Raw genomic sequence first — 16,852 nt, forward strand, 5'->3', positions numbered from 1 at the left:
TTCTGCAAGGCAAGTTGTATTTATTTTTCATTTGCATAATTTGTTCCTTTACCAACTATTGCTTTTCCAGGGAAGATCAGCTTCTTCTCTGAGGGACTTCTGTTTGTCCATCCTCAGTACGGAAGCATCACTTTATCCAAGGATCACATCAGAAATATCAAGTTCTATGATGAGGTTTGTTTAATAATTAGTTTTTAATCACTTTATGAGCCTTTGTTTAGGAAACTATTGACCTCCATGTAAACAACAATGATGACAGCGTCCTTTCACTACCATTGTACTTGTTCATGACCTATATATGTTGATACCATCTAGGACTCCAGTGCTGTGACCTCTCTGTTTGTGGAGTATGACAGCAGCCTGCTCTCTCACCTCCCATTCCCTCTGCACTGCCCCGACCAGTGTGTGGTCTTTGCTCTTCAACCCAAATCCAAGAGCCACAAGGCTTTCTACTCTAAGGTAAGGCTTCTTACCGTAATCTCTGGGATTAAGTTACACAGTAAAATCCAAAAGTATGCCATTAAAGGGACACTTTACTTAACTTTGAACCTAAATCTAAATTTTCTTATGTGAGATCATATACAGTTTAGTATGTAGTGTGGTAGAAAATACATTATGTATTTGTTGCATTCCTCCGCAATGTCAAATGCGACATTTTGCATCAATGGCGTCACTAGATGTTCGTGCAGCTACACGGCCCTCACACTTACGTCACACCGCCAATCCAACTGATATGCCCATATATGGAGATATCTGTATCTGTCAGTCCTTGTCGCTTTTATGCCCATATATGGAGATCCCTGATGTCATCAGTATATGCCCATACATGGGCATGCCCCCTTTTGTGCCCATATATGGAGCCAAGTGATTAGTTTGTGCTTGATGCCATGATGACATATTAAGGTTAGACAACACACTCCATATTTGGGCGTAGCTGCATTAGGAACTCCTTGGTTATGGTTGAGTCATAGTGTCATGAGTGTGACATCAGAGCTACGCCCGGTCTAAATGTACTAGGCCGAGAACGATGCAAGCCGAGAATAATGCAAATTGGAAATGCATGCCCTACTCGGTTACGCAATACTCGTGCCCTTCTGTCTGTCTGTGTTTGTCCCGTTTATGCCCATACAGTATGTAGAGATCTCTGTCTGTCTGTCTGTGTCCCGTTTATGCCCATATGTAGAGATCTCTGTGTCTGTCTGTCTCCCTTTTATGCTCATATATGGAGTTCTGTTTCAGTCATGCCCAAATATGGAGTAGGCTCCATACCTAAGGGATAAAGAATGGTTACTGGTCTAACATGGTGATTTCTCTATAGGTTCCAGTATGATAAACCAGATTTGGTTTGGCCTATATGACTGACCAATATATGCTATATGCACAATTTGATAATGCGCAGATGTAAATATTTCAAATTAAGAAATCAAAAACAAATTGATGTTTACACTTGTGCTCCAGTTGTGTGAAGATACTAATTCCTGCTTCCAGGTGTTGTCAGTGTGGCAAAGCTGTGAATCTGGACTAAGTCTGCAGCTTGTGGAACAAGAACAATTGACTTGGGACCAGAGAAGCATGTAAGAGTCTTCTTTAATTTAACTGTCACTAACACTGCTGCATGCCCATGGAGGAGTGCTCTATTCCTGTCTGAGCTACGTATAAGGCTGTTTTCTGCAGAAATGTATTCCCATTATTTGTAAATTATGAATCCTTCTTGCATTTAGCAGGAGTTTTCAAAGTCTGATACAGTGGGTGGGCCTCCCTTCAAATATTTAATATGTGAAGAGAAAATGCATTTTATATGTATATAAATAGGCTACATGCCAAAAGAAATGCTAAATGACGAAACACAGCATAGTCATTGTAACTACTAAAATGCAGGAAATCCATTATTGTAAGTAAAAATCTGTCTTTAAATATTGATAATAATGATCACATTGAAATGCAGATAACAATTAATACTAATTGTGAGTCATGTTTCATCTTCCTCCATGCCTGAAAGGCCTATCTGCGTCAGCCAATTTTGTGTGAGAGAGAGAGAAAGAGAGAGAGAGAGAGTATGTGAACAAGAGAGAGCAAGCGAGTGACGTCAGGTCTACCAAGGTCTCTTCCTCATGAACAGCCAAAATACATCACTTTAAACTGAGAAGTAACATTTTGCTACGCCACTGGTGCTACTGCCAAGTTTAAGCTTACATGTATGCACGAATGTGCGCAAGAGTGTGCAGTAGGAGAGCAGAATTTTAAAAAAACGGAAATAAGGGCTTCTCATTTAATTTTCCTCAGCCAGCTGTCACTTTCACCCTCACATCTCTCCACACCTCCCCTGCAAGGCTTTGGCACCTCAACAGGGAGGCACACCTCACACATTGAAAATCTCTGTTTTAGAGCATTTACAGTATACAGTATATTAGAGCTTGACCTATATATCGGTCTGGCCGATATATGGACCATTATTCAACTTTTTCAGTATCTGAAATTAGTCTTACGTTTTTCAAATTGCATAGAAATTGTTGCACTTTTTGACAAAATATCAGTCAAAACATCGGTAATTGGTTGGCTAGGACTTTACAAAATCGCGATTGGCATTGGACCCAAAAATATGGCGTTGATCGGACTTTAGTGTATATGGATGGATTTCAGTTCAATATGTGAAGAGTAAATGCTCGATGTGAACAACATTTTAATAAAGTATTTACTGTTTCTTCAGGCACTCACGACTACAGAAGCTGCACGACAGTCAGGAGCCTCCGGTGGCCAAACGCAGAGGCAGCCTAAAGACTTCCTATTCCCAGCTACCAGAGCAAGACATGTTAGTACACGCCGTCTTACCACATCTTAGGTAGTAGGTGCAGATGCACTGATACAGGTGACCCACCTATTCTACAAAGTAATTCAGTTTCCTTCCTTCTGCTTGTAAATTGCTCTCATGAATAGAAAAACACTTGAAATTCATCATATGACTTTATTCCACATAAAAAAAAGAAAACGTGTGAAGGAAGTCCCACAGACGGCCCCTTACTTTAGGTGAAAACTATTGGAAGTAATTGGAGTTTATTTGCATGTGTTGCTGCCTCCAGTGTTACTCGAATGTGCATAGACTTGTTGTTTGAAGTGTTTATCTGGCAATTACAGGCAATAAAATCAGTAATAGGAGGCCATTACAATATCACTGTTCATATATCAAGATATACAATTTGGTACTGGAAGTCCTTTTTTTACCTTTTCAAAGTGTTTATCGGGTAATTACCTTCAATAGTGGTAAAGTAGTGAAAATAGCCGACACGTTGTGAGCTTGTTGATCTGATCTGCTATTTTCTCACTACTTTTGTGTGGCACTAGTATATGAAGTATAGGGCATTCATTTATGAAAACAAAAAACATCAAAAAGTTCAAACATTGATATATGAGGTTTCTGCCCCGACAATGACGATTTGTACCGTCTTCAAGTAAAACTGCTTGTCAGCTGGTTTTTCAGTCATGTGTACTACTTTCCACTCTACCAGGTTCCTTCAGCACTTTTCCCTGAGCAGTGTGGGTCAGGAGCCCATTCTTAATGACCATCTGGGGGTGCTGTTCTCCTCCACAGAGATGAAAAGCCCTCTGACAGCTCAGGGAGACAAGGTGAGCTCACTGGGTGAAGGGCACAGAAACATTTCTACTGGAAATAACGGGAAATGCATTTATTTATTTATTTTTATTTTGCCAGTTTTGTATTTTCTCACTTTCTAGTCCTTTCTTGTTTGTGACAAACTTGATTATGTTGACTTACTTAATCCTCTTTGTGCCTTGTGGGACAAAAGGCTACAATGAGTTGTTTCCACTGATTCCTGCATTTCTATTTAGCTTTGTCTGGGTATATTTGGAAGTAGCCTAGGCAGTGCACCTCCCTTGGTATGCTTTCATTGGAAGAAAAGCCAACAGGCAGACCATGTGGAGGAGACGCAGGATGAAGCGAATGGCAGACTTCCATCCTAGTCATGCAGGGGATACATATTGGTTCTCTTCACTACATCATTGACGGACAATTGAACTTTCTGAACAGGTTGTCATCTCCATCCTCTCTGGGTTGCCAGGAAACCACAAGAGCAGGCTCTGTAACTATCTGGTTCAGTTGAACAAGGAAGGTGGAAGGTAAAAAATTCAACACGCGTTGCATTTGACACATTATGAGCTTGTAGATCAGCAAGCTTTGCTATTTTTTGAAAACTTGACTATAATGACATGCCCAAAATAGGGACTATCATTATTCTCATTATTAATTGCATGCCATAGGTGGGTGGTGTACCAGCCTGGTCCAGACAGCTGCGATGGCTTCTCTGCCTCTCACCTGCAGCACTTTCTGTCCAACTTCCTGGAGAGCCAGCGAGGTCCAGGAGGAAAGCCCCGACTGATGCTGCTCACTCCTGGGTAAGGAAGGGTCCATTCAACGTCAACTTCAGTGACCCACTGATCTCGCCTGACATGATGTCATTTTTCATCACAGGAAAAAAGAACAGTTGGAGCCAGCTCCAATTCTCTAGTTGCACATGTAATTCCTTTTTTATTTTTAGGATCATCTTCTCTACCAAGTACTGCACAACCCTGATGCCCAAACACCGCCTGTCAGGCTGTCACATAAATGGAAAGAACACAGAAAAGTAGTTTTTTTTTACTGATTCCCTTCTCTCTCTCTCACATGTTTGTCTACAGATATACAGATATTCTGGACGTGGTCCAGGCGGTGTTGTTCCATCCAGACCCTGTTGTCCAGGCTTGTTTCACCATTGGAGCTGTCACGGCCTGTGTGGACCCTCTCTCCTCCTGTGTGGAGCACAGGTAATATTTCTCTCAATCTCCTTCTTCTCTGGATGCTGAATAATGAATGAATCCCTGGGTTCCTGTTTGTTATTTAAATATAAAGCTCATCCAGGAGCAAAAGCACTGCAGTAGCAGCCAGTAAGTAAGTAATACTTGTGATTTGGATGGATGGAACAGAATTGTACGAAATAGCAAGTCTATTTTAAATACCAGATATGTAGGGCTTATCGCATCAGGACAGTTAAGCTATTACCAGGTGAATATCAGTCAGTGAATGTATAACAAAATTCCATTTCTAATGCTTTTTACTGTGACTCCCTAATCCTTTGGGTGCTCAGTGTTTCTTATGTGGTAAACCCAAACATTTGGTCTCTATGTGTGCTAAGATTTAACCACATGAACCCCAGCATCCCTATTCTGGTAATAATAGGCAAACATTTCACAAAAATATGCAAACATTCACTGAAAATAGCAGATCTACAAGCCCATAATGCATCTCAAGAGATTTTGTGTATAGGGAAAAAAGGAGGGAATCAAGTATAGACCCCGGGGTGACGCCGGTCAACAAAGTTGTAGGTTTAAGTGATCAAAAAAAGTATTTTCAAATACCATTTGAGCAGCAGTATATTCTGCAGGATGAGGGAGCGCCAGATGTCCTCAGGGTGTGATGATATTGGTAGATCATTGAAACGCTGGAGGCTTCCAGGCCAAGGTTACATGACACTTCAGCTATTAAAATCCAAGGCTGGTTCCCTTTTCATACAGAGAGGATCAGTCCCCACATTTAATCTCACTCTCCTTTTGTTACAGGCTTAAGATGGAGGCTCACAGAACCTCTCAGTGGGGCAGATTGACTGGGCTGGTCTAAACAATAAGGGCATACCACTCTAGTCAGTGAGCCTGGTTTTCCACTGCGCAGGCGAGCAGAGCTGGCCAGTGCTTGCTGGTTCTTTATATACAGAGTGTTGAGACAAAATGCAATGTTATGTACTGTCTGAAAAAGGATTTGACATGAAAGCTAATTATGGATTACTACTGAAGTTAAGGCCTAATTTATGCCTCACCGCGTCGTCTTGTATTGTGTTTTTTCTAGACGGTGGATACAAAAGAAAGGGGCTGACATGCGACAGGGTCATGAGCAAGATGGATATGATGTATGTTGGCCTATGCCTGTAGTACACATGCTACCTGGTTAAGCCACCACGGCGCGCCCCCAATACAGATATTTGTATTACAGAGATGGAATCATCTGTTTTTGACTGTCTATTTCAAGTAGTGCTATTTTTCCAAATTGGATATGAAGGGGTTTTGCATTGAAATCCTTTACATGCATCCGTCGCTCCCTCCATCCCTGCCTGCCTGGCCCAGCTGTGGAGAGGCAGCTAGCAGTCTTAGTTAGTAATGTGGTTATTGCTGACTTTTCCATTCCAGGCAACTTCTGACAAGCCTCCTGTCCCTGTCTGTTCGCCCACTGATTATGTTGGGTGGGGAGAGGGACAGGGATGTCTGCGGACCCCTACCACGGTGCTAATTGGGTGTGTTTAGCCCGGCTCAGGGCTGACCCTCCTCTCAACCCTAACTTCTAATCCCCCCCACTCTCTCCTCATCGGAGCTCATCAGTCAGTCCTGATCCGCTGCTTTATGATGGACGGAGACAGTTCATTACATCAGGACAGGAAAGATGAATACCTTTCCAATTGGTGATCTCCCCAAATGCACCGGGTTGAGGGGGTCTGGGATTTGCGTGTGTTTGTACTGTGTGTGTGTGTGTGTGTGTGTGTGTGTGTGTGTGTGTGTGTGTGTGTTTGCGTGCTCGCACATTTGTGGGCGTCACATGCTGCTGTGCGAGTACGAGTGCGTGGTGCACACATTCTCAGCTGTGTAACCAGGGCATGGAAATGAACTTATGTACATACACACATATACTGTATGTGTGTGTGTGTGTGTCACTGATGTGTGCAGGCTGAGGTCCTTCATGCTAGCAGGTATTGGTTTCGGCTGGTCAGTCAGTCGCGGTTCAGAAAAAGTGGGGAATATAACATGGATCGATTAGGAGACGCAGAATAAATTACATTAAGTTGAAATGAAATTACAGAAAAGCTTTTAGCTTGGTCAGTTGCCAGTCGCTGGTACAGTGTCTTTCTATGAGCAATGGCGCTTCCAGAGAGATAATAAGTTTACCTGGCCAAGAACCATAACATAGAATTAGGCTGTTGATCACTGCACAACTTTGGCTGGGCACCTCCTGAGTGAGTCATAGTCAACAGAGTTATTGTTAGTGTTGATACAACGGCTCGCCACACAAGATCAGATATCAAATAAAAAAGAGCTCCTAAGCCAAGTAGTATTGAAACATGGGCTTGATGTATGTGTCACCCATGTACTATATGAGTAACACATTCTCCTCTCTTTCCAGGTTTGCCTTTCCCAAGCTGTTAGAGCAATGTAGCCACGGTAAGTTTTATTACAAAGCTTTACTGTGCAATCCCCACGCTGCTATACAGCAACAGTTATTGTTTCCTCTGTTATTTTATGTAACAGCGGTGCTTGGAGGTGATTTTAAACACATCTGTCTCTGTTTTGGCCCAGTTGTTACACTATCGCAGGTCGCTGTGTTATAACATTATTTCCTCAGGACAATTTAACGCAAATTGAAACGAGCATCTGGGCGACACTTCTTTGTGTGTGAAAAAGGAGTGAGTTTGGGTAAATTTATTTGAATGCGCCATTCTAGCAGTGGTGGTAATGTTTCTCACTTCTGTAGAGCACCACTGCTGAACGGATTCAATCAAACCACCATATTGTATTATTCAATTTATTTAATTGTGATCTACAGTATGGGTCCAATCCACATTAGAAAAAGGATCATACAAAGATTTCTAAGGCTTTATGGATGACCGGGGAGGGGGGGGTCAAAACAAATGCTGATCTGCGATAAACAGTGGGAGCTGACAACAGTGTGCAGACTCTATTTTTATTTTTATGGATGACGTGCCCTCTAAATACGGAGAGGACTGCAGTCTTAAAAGACCATACCACTGTCAATACATGTTATTGTCTCATACTATTCACAGCTTTGGGCCATATATCGTGCATAAATATAGACCAGTGATAATTAATTATTAATTCATTAATGGGATTTATTTTTGGGCTTATGCTTTTACCTTTTTTCAATAGTCAATAAAACATACTGAATAATTGAGTCAACATTGGCTAAATATCATTGCACAATTAATAACTTCACTAAACAAAAATAAATGTTACACTCATGCTAAAATGACGCTGGCACCAGAAGTGTACCAGACATGTATTTATTTTATGTATTTTAAAGTTTACATTACATACCGTTTATGAAAACGTTGCTTTGCAAAATAACCTCGGCGCTAGGACCCTGCAGCATTCCTTTCTAACAGACAACAGAGCTACCAGATGTGTCGCCAAAAAGAAAAGTTGTTACACAGAAATACATTAGAAGTACAGAGTGCAGTATGTAAGCAATGCCACTTGCTGAACGTATACGTACAGTACATAATGTATCTGTCCTGAATTGTGTTCTAAAGTATAAATGGGCACAACCCTGTGTCACTGTGTGTCACCAAAGCATGCATCCTACTACACGAGTATCCCACTAATCCATAGTTAGTTGCTATATGTTGTGTGTGTGTGTGTGTGTGTGTGTGTGTGTATGTGTGTGTGTGTGTGTGTGTGTGTGTGTGTGTGTGTGTGTGTGTGTGTTCCCACATAGAGATGTGTACAGTACATAAATTCCTATTCTTTCATTTCTACTGTCTCTGTGTCAGGTATTGTGAGTGCAGTGGTGTGGACGGGGCTGACAGACACCCAGAAACACCCTCTCATGCAACACCTTCAGCAGCTGATTCGCTCCTCCAATCCCAGCGCTGCCTTCATCCTGGCAGAGAAAGGAGCTGTCACCAGGTACACAGTCATTATAGGAAGTTTCTCCATCAGCGTCCCAGAAAGTCAAATCAAAACTTGATCGCTTTTCTTTTTTTTTACTTTGCTGGAAAGCATTTGTCCCTTAACTCATTCACTGCCAGAGTTCTTCACAACGATGTTTTCACCAAAAAGCAACAGAAAGCAGAGAAAATTTGACTTTTATAAACCCTATAATACTGAACCAAACCAGCTCCATTTTGTTCACGTGATCTTTGGCTGTGGTCTTCATCATCATCATCATGATTCACAGGCTGTGGAACAGCGCCCTCTAGTGTAAACCATTGAAAACACCACACATTCATTCGTTAATGGCAGTGTGAACCCATTTAGCTCCCAAAATGAGTGAAAATGTATAAATGATTTTTGGAAGAAAAGTATCATTTTTCCATGAATAGTACAGCTTTTAAATCAGTTATTTAAAAAAAAAGAATTGTTGAGTAATAAGCACCAGGCTACTGAAATGGATGTATAGAATTGTGGAGTGAAACAGCTCACGTTGTCCCTGTCTTTGAGTATATTGTCACTGTTGAGCAGAAACCTTGTACTGTATCTCCATATTTATACATTTTTCTTTCTTTTCTTCATAAGTTAATACCCTATTATACTATACTCAGTCGTATGATCGTGTTGCAAAAAAAGCTAAACTTTTTGCTATTTTTTTAAATCCTTGGTTACATACAAGGTTTCCGCCTGACAGTGGCGATATATTAAAGTCCCTTCTTGTTGTGTATTTTTTCATTAGGAATGAAGATGTGAAGCAGATCTTATCAGACAGCAGCTTCAATGAGCCTCAGATGCTGAGAGCGCGTTACCTCCTCTACCCGGGATGGTAAGAGACTCCTCATCATGTTTTCTCATACCCTGGAGGGAAGCTGACTGACAGCAGATTCTATTTCACAGTAATGCTATACTTCAAAGTCACATAGCTACACACATTGATGCTTAGCATCCACTCTATAGAACCACAGACCTCTGCTGTTCGGAAATGAGCAGTTGCCGTGCAACATGCAACGTTTGGGAGATAAAAGCTTTGCTCAAGGGCAAGTTGTTGAGGGAGAGACGATGGTACTCGTTACGTACAGCCCGGTGTTTGTACTTCTCAGGAACCACAAGTGGGTCACAGGTTGTTCTGATGGAGCCTCACTAACAAAGAATAACTGTGTGTGTCCCCATCTATCCATCTAACCCCTCGTCAGAGTTCATGCTCTAACCTTTTGGCCACCAGCGGACAGATCATGATCTGTGTTTATCTCTTGGCTCAGCGTGCGTCACACTCCCACTCCCACCACCACCGTCCTGCATCTCCATTTCCATTCCTCTTGGTTAATTGCTGTGCAGCTACAGTGGTCGGAGAAGGGATGGTATTGGTTCCTGATTGCTGTAAAGCCCCACAGGGCATCTTCTGTTCTATCACCAGCTGCCTCCTAGACATGCAGTAACAAGCTGTTGGCTGTGCAGTTGCCATGTACACAGAAAGAGAGAGAGAGGGAGGGAGAGAGAGAGGGCCCAGACCCTCCCTCCCTACCTCTGGAGTAAATCCATCTACACCCCATGCCTCAGTGGTCAGCCTAATTTGAGGCACTGCTAAAAAGGCTCTGCTCTGATCATATACGCCTGGTATCTGCCCTCAGCCGCTATGATTTGATCGTTTTCAGCTGCAGTGCTGTTGATTCTGGTGATGAGAGTGTGTGTGTGTGTGTATGTGAGGGAGAGACTGTGTGTGTGAGGGAGAGAGACCGTGTGTGTGTGTGTGAGAGAGAGAGAGAGAGAGAGTGCTTTTGACCCATTCATGCCCAGCGGCGTGTAACCAGACCCCACCTGAAAGTGTCACCTTATTATCCACTGACCAGTTTGCCAGCCAGCTTTTAACAACCACCGGCCGCCCTTCCAAAATGATACAAGGATGCCAAAGTAGACGAACCTCACCTGCCAGGCAGTTCTAAATCAACCTCAGCAGCATTTGGCTGCTGGCCGGTGTTAATGCCCCTAGCTGTCAGTACCATGCATGTGTGTTGTGTTTCAGGTGCAAGGGTGCTTTCTCCTGTGGCTCAGGGTCACTTGTCCTCAGCCAGCACTTTGTGACGTTCAGCCGCCCCCTAGAGAGGCCCCTGTTTGTCACCCGCTGCAAAGGTGAGATGGAAAAATAGCCCCCCACCACACACACCCACACACACACACACACACACACACACACACACACACACACACACACACACACACACACACACACACACACGCACAGACCCCCACACTTGACAGAAGCCAAGATATGATCTGGCAGGGTGTGACAAATGATTACATAAGCTTCATCTCTCTCCCAAATATGGAGAGGATTGCGGTGTGAAACTAATTGTCAGCGGTTGGTGTTAAAAGATACGTATCCCATAAGGATGCATCACACTGGGTCACTTTGGGATGGACTGCTTCCCTGTTTACATAAACACTGTTTAAGGATTTGAAAACTAAACTGTGAAACTAAACCATGTTGTGATCTCATTGCTACCGTATTTCTGTACTTGTACTGTCCTTTCTACTCTAGCGCTGAAGTCATCACTGAGGACCAACCCGTTCCGAGGAAACATGTACAATATCTGGGGGAAAGTCAGGTTTTCGGGTAGGAGTTATCTTCTCTATAATTATTAACGCAATATGGATTTTACACATTTTCCTGTAAGTTACTGAATAATAACCAAGTAACATAAATAATTACCCTGTTAGGTCAACAGGACTTCAAGTTCAAGTGTGAGTTCAGATGTACATAGTTTATTAAAATACTTTAAATCGATGTGATATATTTTTTCACTGGTAAATATTTGACCTTCATTTGCATTTCCCAGTTATTTTGGGAATGATTAGAGAATGGCTTGCCCTCGAGGCAAGCAAGAAGCGACTGACGGTAGGAACTTTGCTCCAGTGCTTTGCTCTGATGTCATCATTATTTTTCTATTTAGTGTTTAGCCTGTAGTTTCACCAGTCTGATTTTTCACTCCCTGTTGATTTGACATTCATGTGTAGCACTGTTGCATGAGCAGAGGTTGCAGAGTTTTGTGTGAGAGCTGTGTAGAGAGATGTGCATATGATTGAGGAGAGTTGTGCAGAGAAGTATGAGTTGTGCAGAGAAGTATGAGTTGTGCAGAGAAGTATGAGTTGTGCAAAGAGGTATGAGTTGTGCAGAGAAGTATGAGTTGTGCAGAGAGGTATGAGTTGTGCAGAGAGGTATGAGTTGTGCAGAGAAGTATGAGGTGAGAGTGATTCTGATTGAAGTTTGTACATTCCCTTAGTGTCTAGTGGATTTCAGTTGTGTTAAGCATTTTATTTACATCAACTCCTTCTGTTTAGTTGTTTTTCTGTTATCTAGCACTGGTTTCCTGTGGTGTGTTAATCACATTGAGTTGGGATGCATTTGGCACATGCCTTATGTTGTTTTGTGACACTCACATCAGTGCTGTGCGCCATTTTGGGGGCAGTGGGATTCCATAGATATTTGAGCATTAACACTGCACCTCAGCATGCCCTTCTTTCCATACGAAGCCGCCATAGTAAGCATTCCACACAGTGTAGAGAGACTGTACATGCCTAAAACATGATTGTAAGGCCTTCCGTCTCTGGATACTCCAGACTCAGAAAGGATGATGGAGGTGAGTTACAACACTATGAGCGGAACCCTGACCATTGTCCCGGAACATGGCACCAACTTCCTGGCCCACGGTCCCCAGGAGCCCACCACGCCCTGCTTCCTGGTGTTTGATGGTGTAGGACTCACCCAGGATGGACTGAAGGACTGGCTCAGGCTGTGTGTGAAGCAGGTAAATTGACATTACAGTTAAGTTTCAGCTGAAGAGTTTGCTGTGCACTCACTATGGATGCACAGTAGGGTGGTGACCCTAAGCGTTCCTGTACAGTAAACAGCCAATTATCAACCCAATCCGGGAACGCATCTGTGTCATTTTAAGATTTCTTTGGCTGTTCAAAAATAGCAGATCTGCAAGCTCATAGCTATGAGCTTGTAGATTTGCTATTTTTGAAAAATCTTGACAATTTGGGCAAATCTTTGAATATATATATATTTTTAAGCGAACATTTGTAATTCAAATCTTTGCTTCTGGGGCCCCTGGAACAAAACATTTTGAGATGGGGGTCAGCGGACAAATACATATCTAAAAATGTTTTCTAAATCCTAACAGTATGTTTCTATATCAGGGGTGCTCCAACTTTTCCTTGTCAAGGTGTATTTGGCTGCAGACCTCCATCTCAAAATATGTTGTTCCAGGGACCCCCAGAAGCACAGATCAGAGTTAAAAATGTTCCCTTTAAAACATATTTATATATCAAAGATTTGCACAAACTTTCCACGATTACATTTTTTTTAGCAGATCTACAAGCTCATAGCGCGGCACTCTGTGCCTCGCTATGAGCTTGTATATCTGCTATTTTTGAAAAGCCAAAGAAATCTTCTAGTAGACATCTAGTGAATCTCAGAAAAGCTTAATAATGTGTTCTTTAATCACAGTGCTGTTTTGTGTTTGGTGCTTACAGAGGGAATCCAAGAAGCCTAAGAAGGCTAAACACACTCTCTCAACACAGGAAATCAACCATATTCACGTGAGTTCTCTCTTGTCATGTTGTTACACAGTAGTGTGATAACCAAAAAAGCCAAAGGCTTCAGTTCTAGTAAAGTGACCACAATTGGGAGACATCACACAAACCACACAGAGGCAAGAAATCCAAAGTCAATGTTCTTTTATTAAACTAATATAATAGCAGCCTGCAATAGAGTCAGCCCACTTCACATCATCAATGTTGAACTACTGTTGAACTACTGACACTATAGACTGGCTCAAAATGAAATAATAAAGAAAATCATGCACGCACACATTGCACACAAAATAAAGAGCATTAAAAAAAGAATGAACACAAACCAGCTATAATACAAATTAATAAGCAGTCTGAGGACCAGCATGACACTCACACACTTTTCATTGACATTACCTGTCAGCATGACAATGTCACTGCTGTTTTTTACACATTCAGCACTGATATAGCCTAATTCAATGTAGAACAACAACACCCTGGTGCACCAAGAAACACAATGGGACGAGGAAAGAGTTGCACATCTTGCTTCATTGAAATGCTCATGGTTTGGTTGTGTATGCTTACTTTGGGTAAATATTCATCGTGTTGTTTCTTTCTGCCCAGGTGACCAGACACCTGGAGCCTCTCCCACAAGGCTACTTCTATAATGGCTACCAGTATGTTGACATCTTTGGAAAAAAATGTCACTACCATCCCTGTATCCTCCTCAGATTTAATACAGTCATGAAAAGAAAAGTGTTTTCCAGGCTTGAAAGTGAAAGTTTCTTTTTTAAATGTCATGGACATGAGTCAGAATGCTATTTTTGTTTCATCTAAGCATGCAGTCCATTATGTCGGATTTGATGGGCATTGAAAGGTCATGTGGGATTTGATTGGCAAGCGTTAAAGAAGACCAATAAGGGCTTTAGTTATCACAGAGGCTTCAACTTGTGCTTCCTGGATGTGTATTTTACAGTGTACTAGAAAGTACTGTTCCTGAAGAAACAGTGTGGGATCGCTAAGAATGTTGCTGGTATTGAGTATTGATAGTTTTAGTAGTGTTATGTAGTGTTATAGTAGGGTCATAATACAATGACATCAGTATTATGACGTCACTAGAATGGCATTATGCATTATGACGTCACTAAATGGCTTTTCTCCATTGAAATGACCCAAAAAAACGGGGGGAATAATAATAATAAACAGTGAAGATAACATTAGTGTGATCGCTAAAGCGATCCCACAATTACTGTTACACTTGTTCACCTTACATCACTACTGCTACAGACATGGATAAGTTCATCAGAGAGTACCTCGCTGAGGCCAACAAAGAGATTGAGTTGTTCAACCACCAGCTGGACCTGCAGAGCCAGCCAGACCTGTTTGACCCATGAGTCCCAGTCTGTATGTTCTCTCCATCCGTCTGTCTGTCTTAAGTCTTAAGGGAACCACTGTGGCAGTGTTGGGAGGGTGGGCTGCGAGGGTGGGGGGGTTACTAGCATTCTACACTACAGTGACTGGAGAAAAGGGTCACTTGAAGTCCATCCACTTTCTAGGACCAGAAAAATGTTGCATAACCATGATGTAATCATCTTGATTCCTCACCTAACCACTGGTACATCCGCTAGCTAATTTGCCTCCGAAAAGCGCTGTAGCTGCGACCAGTGTGATTGCGAGTACGATTAAGTGACATGTTGATCAAGAGATGAGCGCTCCTCACCTGACTGCCATAGAGCACAGTTATAAAGCAAAACTCAAACATACTCTGTCTATCTCTAAAGTGGTCTGATCCGGCTGGCTATCCTCACACTTACAGGGAATTTCCCGCTCTGCATACAGTCTGTGCATTTCTGTTTATCATAGCCGTCCAATTAATGCATCTATTTCTGTCCGGGCGTGGGCAGCCGTGTGATTCTGGTAGGCTTCTCCCTGGTGGGGTTTCTCAAGAACCGCTCCCGGGCTCTGTTGTCACCCAATCCACAGCCCACCTGTTAGCTTGTCTGTGTGCCACTCCGAGGCAGAGCGAGCTCTTGGCCACAGAGCTGTAAATATTGGCCAACTCTGTTGGCCCGAGCGCAGGCTTGATGAATGATGCCATCAATCACACAGAGATACTGCCAGCCCTCACGCTTTATTTTAAGAGTCTAAAGTGAATCTAACGACACAAGTGCAATAAAGCAAGACTTCAACTCCCCTCAGGGAAGAGCTGCCGTTTTCATGCAGTGGAGGCAGTCTTTACAGAATCAAGCGTGAGACATGTTGATTCACTGAGGCCAGTTCTCCCACAGGGAACCCGTAAAGCACATTATTGTCTCCGTCAGGCCGGACAGTCATTCCAATTGTCTATAACTGCCTTCAAGATTTGCAGGCCCTGGGTAGACAACCTGGCTTGTTTTCAATGGAGAGAAGGCCGTGCTACACATTCCTGACAGTACCAAGGGCTCAATTTGTTTTTAGTATACTGAACATTCTGCAAAAATAGCAGATCTACAAGCCCACAACACGTCACAGCGTTGTGAGCGTGTACACCGGCTATTTTCGGTGAAGATATTTAGCGTAGTGCGGAAATAAGAGGGTGCCTATTATAGAGCCCTGGGGGACTCCGGTCAACTAAGTCTGGGGTTTAAGTGGTTAAAATGTTTCCGCTTTTAGCTTAAAATCTCATCTTCCAAGAGGGGCTGCAATAAGCTCTTGGCAACAGCAGGAATCATGACCATCACCTCCAGCATGCATCGCTGCATTGCTGCTACACAGTAAACAACTCCATGTTAATATATCCAGTGAAATGAACACAGGATTGTACTGTGTGTAGGTAGAAAGAGAGTCAGACACAGTTACTAATGCCACCTCACTAGGCTCAGGTGTGGATCTCTCATCTCACGGTTAAACACCATGTGATTTTAACACATTGACCTGTTTTCCTCTGAACTTTCCTAATTTTGACAGTGGTTTTTGTTGGGATTGGGGAAATGATTTGGGAATCGTGTAGACTGAACACAGAATGTGGTTTTGGTCCATTCCTGGCTACGTTAACAGAGGACAACACTAGGGTCCATGGCATTGGAGGAAAAAAGGGGTCAGTTTATTAGAGGAAAGGTTAAGGTAAGCCTTTGTGTTAGTGTTGTGAAGTTCTGGAGAATAAGACTTAACGTCTCTTCTCAGATAGAGTAGATATGCCTCCGTGTGTGCTCTTTGACCCTAATTATCTGTAGAGTCAGTCACACGGTCACCACACAGTAAGCTTGGATTCTTACCGTCTATGCATGTCTTCCTCTTATCCATAGGGTTCCTACACAGAAGTGTTGACACATACTGTACGTAAAACCAAAATGTATGGGAAAGTATTGTTTATCCCTCATACATTATGCTATACATTAAATGTAGTTAACCTACTATCATCTCACAGGTTTTGGTACTGGTTATGGTTGATGTAAAAAAAACTAACTGCAAAACAACAGTATGCACATTGATATGGTCCAATTGGTCGTATTGGTCATGGGACCCAGCTACTAATGGCATATGACGT

General features: G+C 42.5%; 1 protein-coding gene across 1 annotated transcript in view; it reads left to right on the forward strand.

Annotated features, from left to right (window-relative positions):
* The window catches only part of dnaaf9 (dynein axonemal assembly factor 9), a 28,339-nt gene extending 11,714 nt beyond the window's left edge, over nucleotides 1-16,625 (forward strand). The window contains exons 21-37 of the mRNA XM_084044191.1: nucleotides 71-174; nucleotides 316-459; nucleotides 1,489-1,574; nucleotides 2,708-2,809; nucleotides 3,504-3,621; nucleotides 4,043-4,131; nucleotides 4,273-4,407; nucleotides 4,690-4,815; nucleotides 7,214-7,251; nucleotides 8,598-8,733; nucleotides 9,497-9,583; nucleotides 10,778-10,884; nucleotides 11,294-11,368; nucleotides 12,373-12,560; nucleotides 13,291-13,356; nucleotides 13,951-14,044; nucleotides 14,614-16,625. Coding sequence (XP_083900317.1) covers nucleotides 71-174; nucleotides 316-459; nucleotides 1,489-1,574; nucleotides 2,708-2,809; nucleotides 3,504-3,621; nucleotides 4,043-4,131; nucleotides 4,273-4,407; nucleotides 4,690-4,815; nucleotides 7,214-7,251; nucleotides 8,598-8,733; nucleotides 9,497-9,583; nucleotides 10,778-10,884; nucleotides 11,294-11,368; nucleotides 12,373-12,560; nucleotides 13,291-13,356; nucleotides 13,951-14,044; nucleotides 14,614-14,720 — 1,802 coding nt within the window. The 3' untranslated portion in view covers nucleotides 14,721-16,625. The remainder of the gene's footprint in view (nucleotides 1-70; nucleotides 175-315; nucleotides 460-1,488; nucleotides 1,575-2,707; nucleotides 2,810-3,503; nucleotides 3,622-4,042; nucleotides 4,132-4,272; nucleotides 4,408-4,689; nucleotides 4,816-7,213; nucleotides 7,252-8,597; nucleotides 8,734-9,496; nucleotides 9,584-10,777; nucleotides 10,885-11,293; nucleotides 11,369-12,372; nucleotides 12,561-13,290; nucleotides 13,357-13,950; nucleotides 14,045-14,613) is intronic.
* The last annotated feature ends 227 nt before the right edge of the window (nucleotides 16,626-16,852 follow it).

The sequence above is a fragment of the Gymnoscopelus microlampas genome (genome assembly GCF_963454915.1).
Source record: "Gymnoscopelus microlampas genome assembly, chromosome: 20".
NCBI lineage: Eukaryota > Metazoa > Chordata > Actinopteri > Myctophiformes > Myctophidae > Gymnoscopelus > Gymnoscopelus microlampas.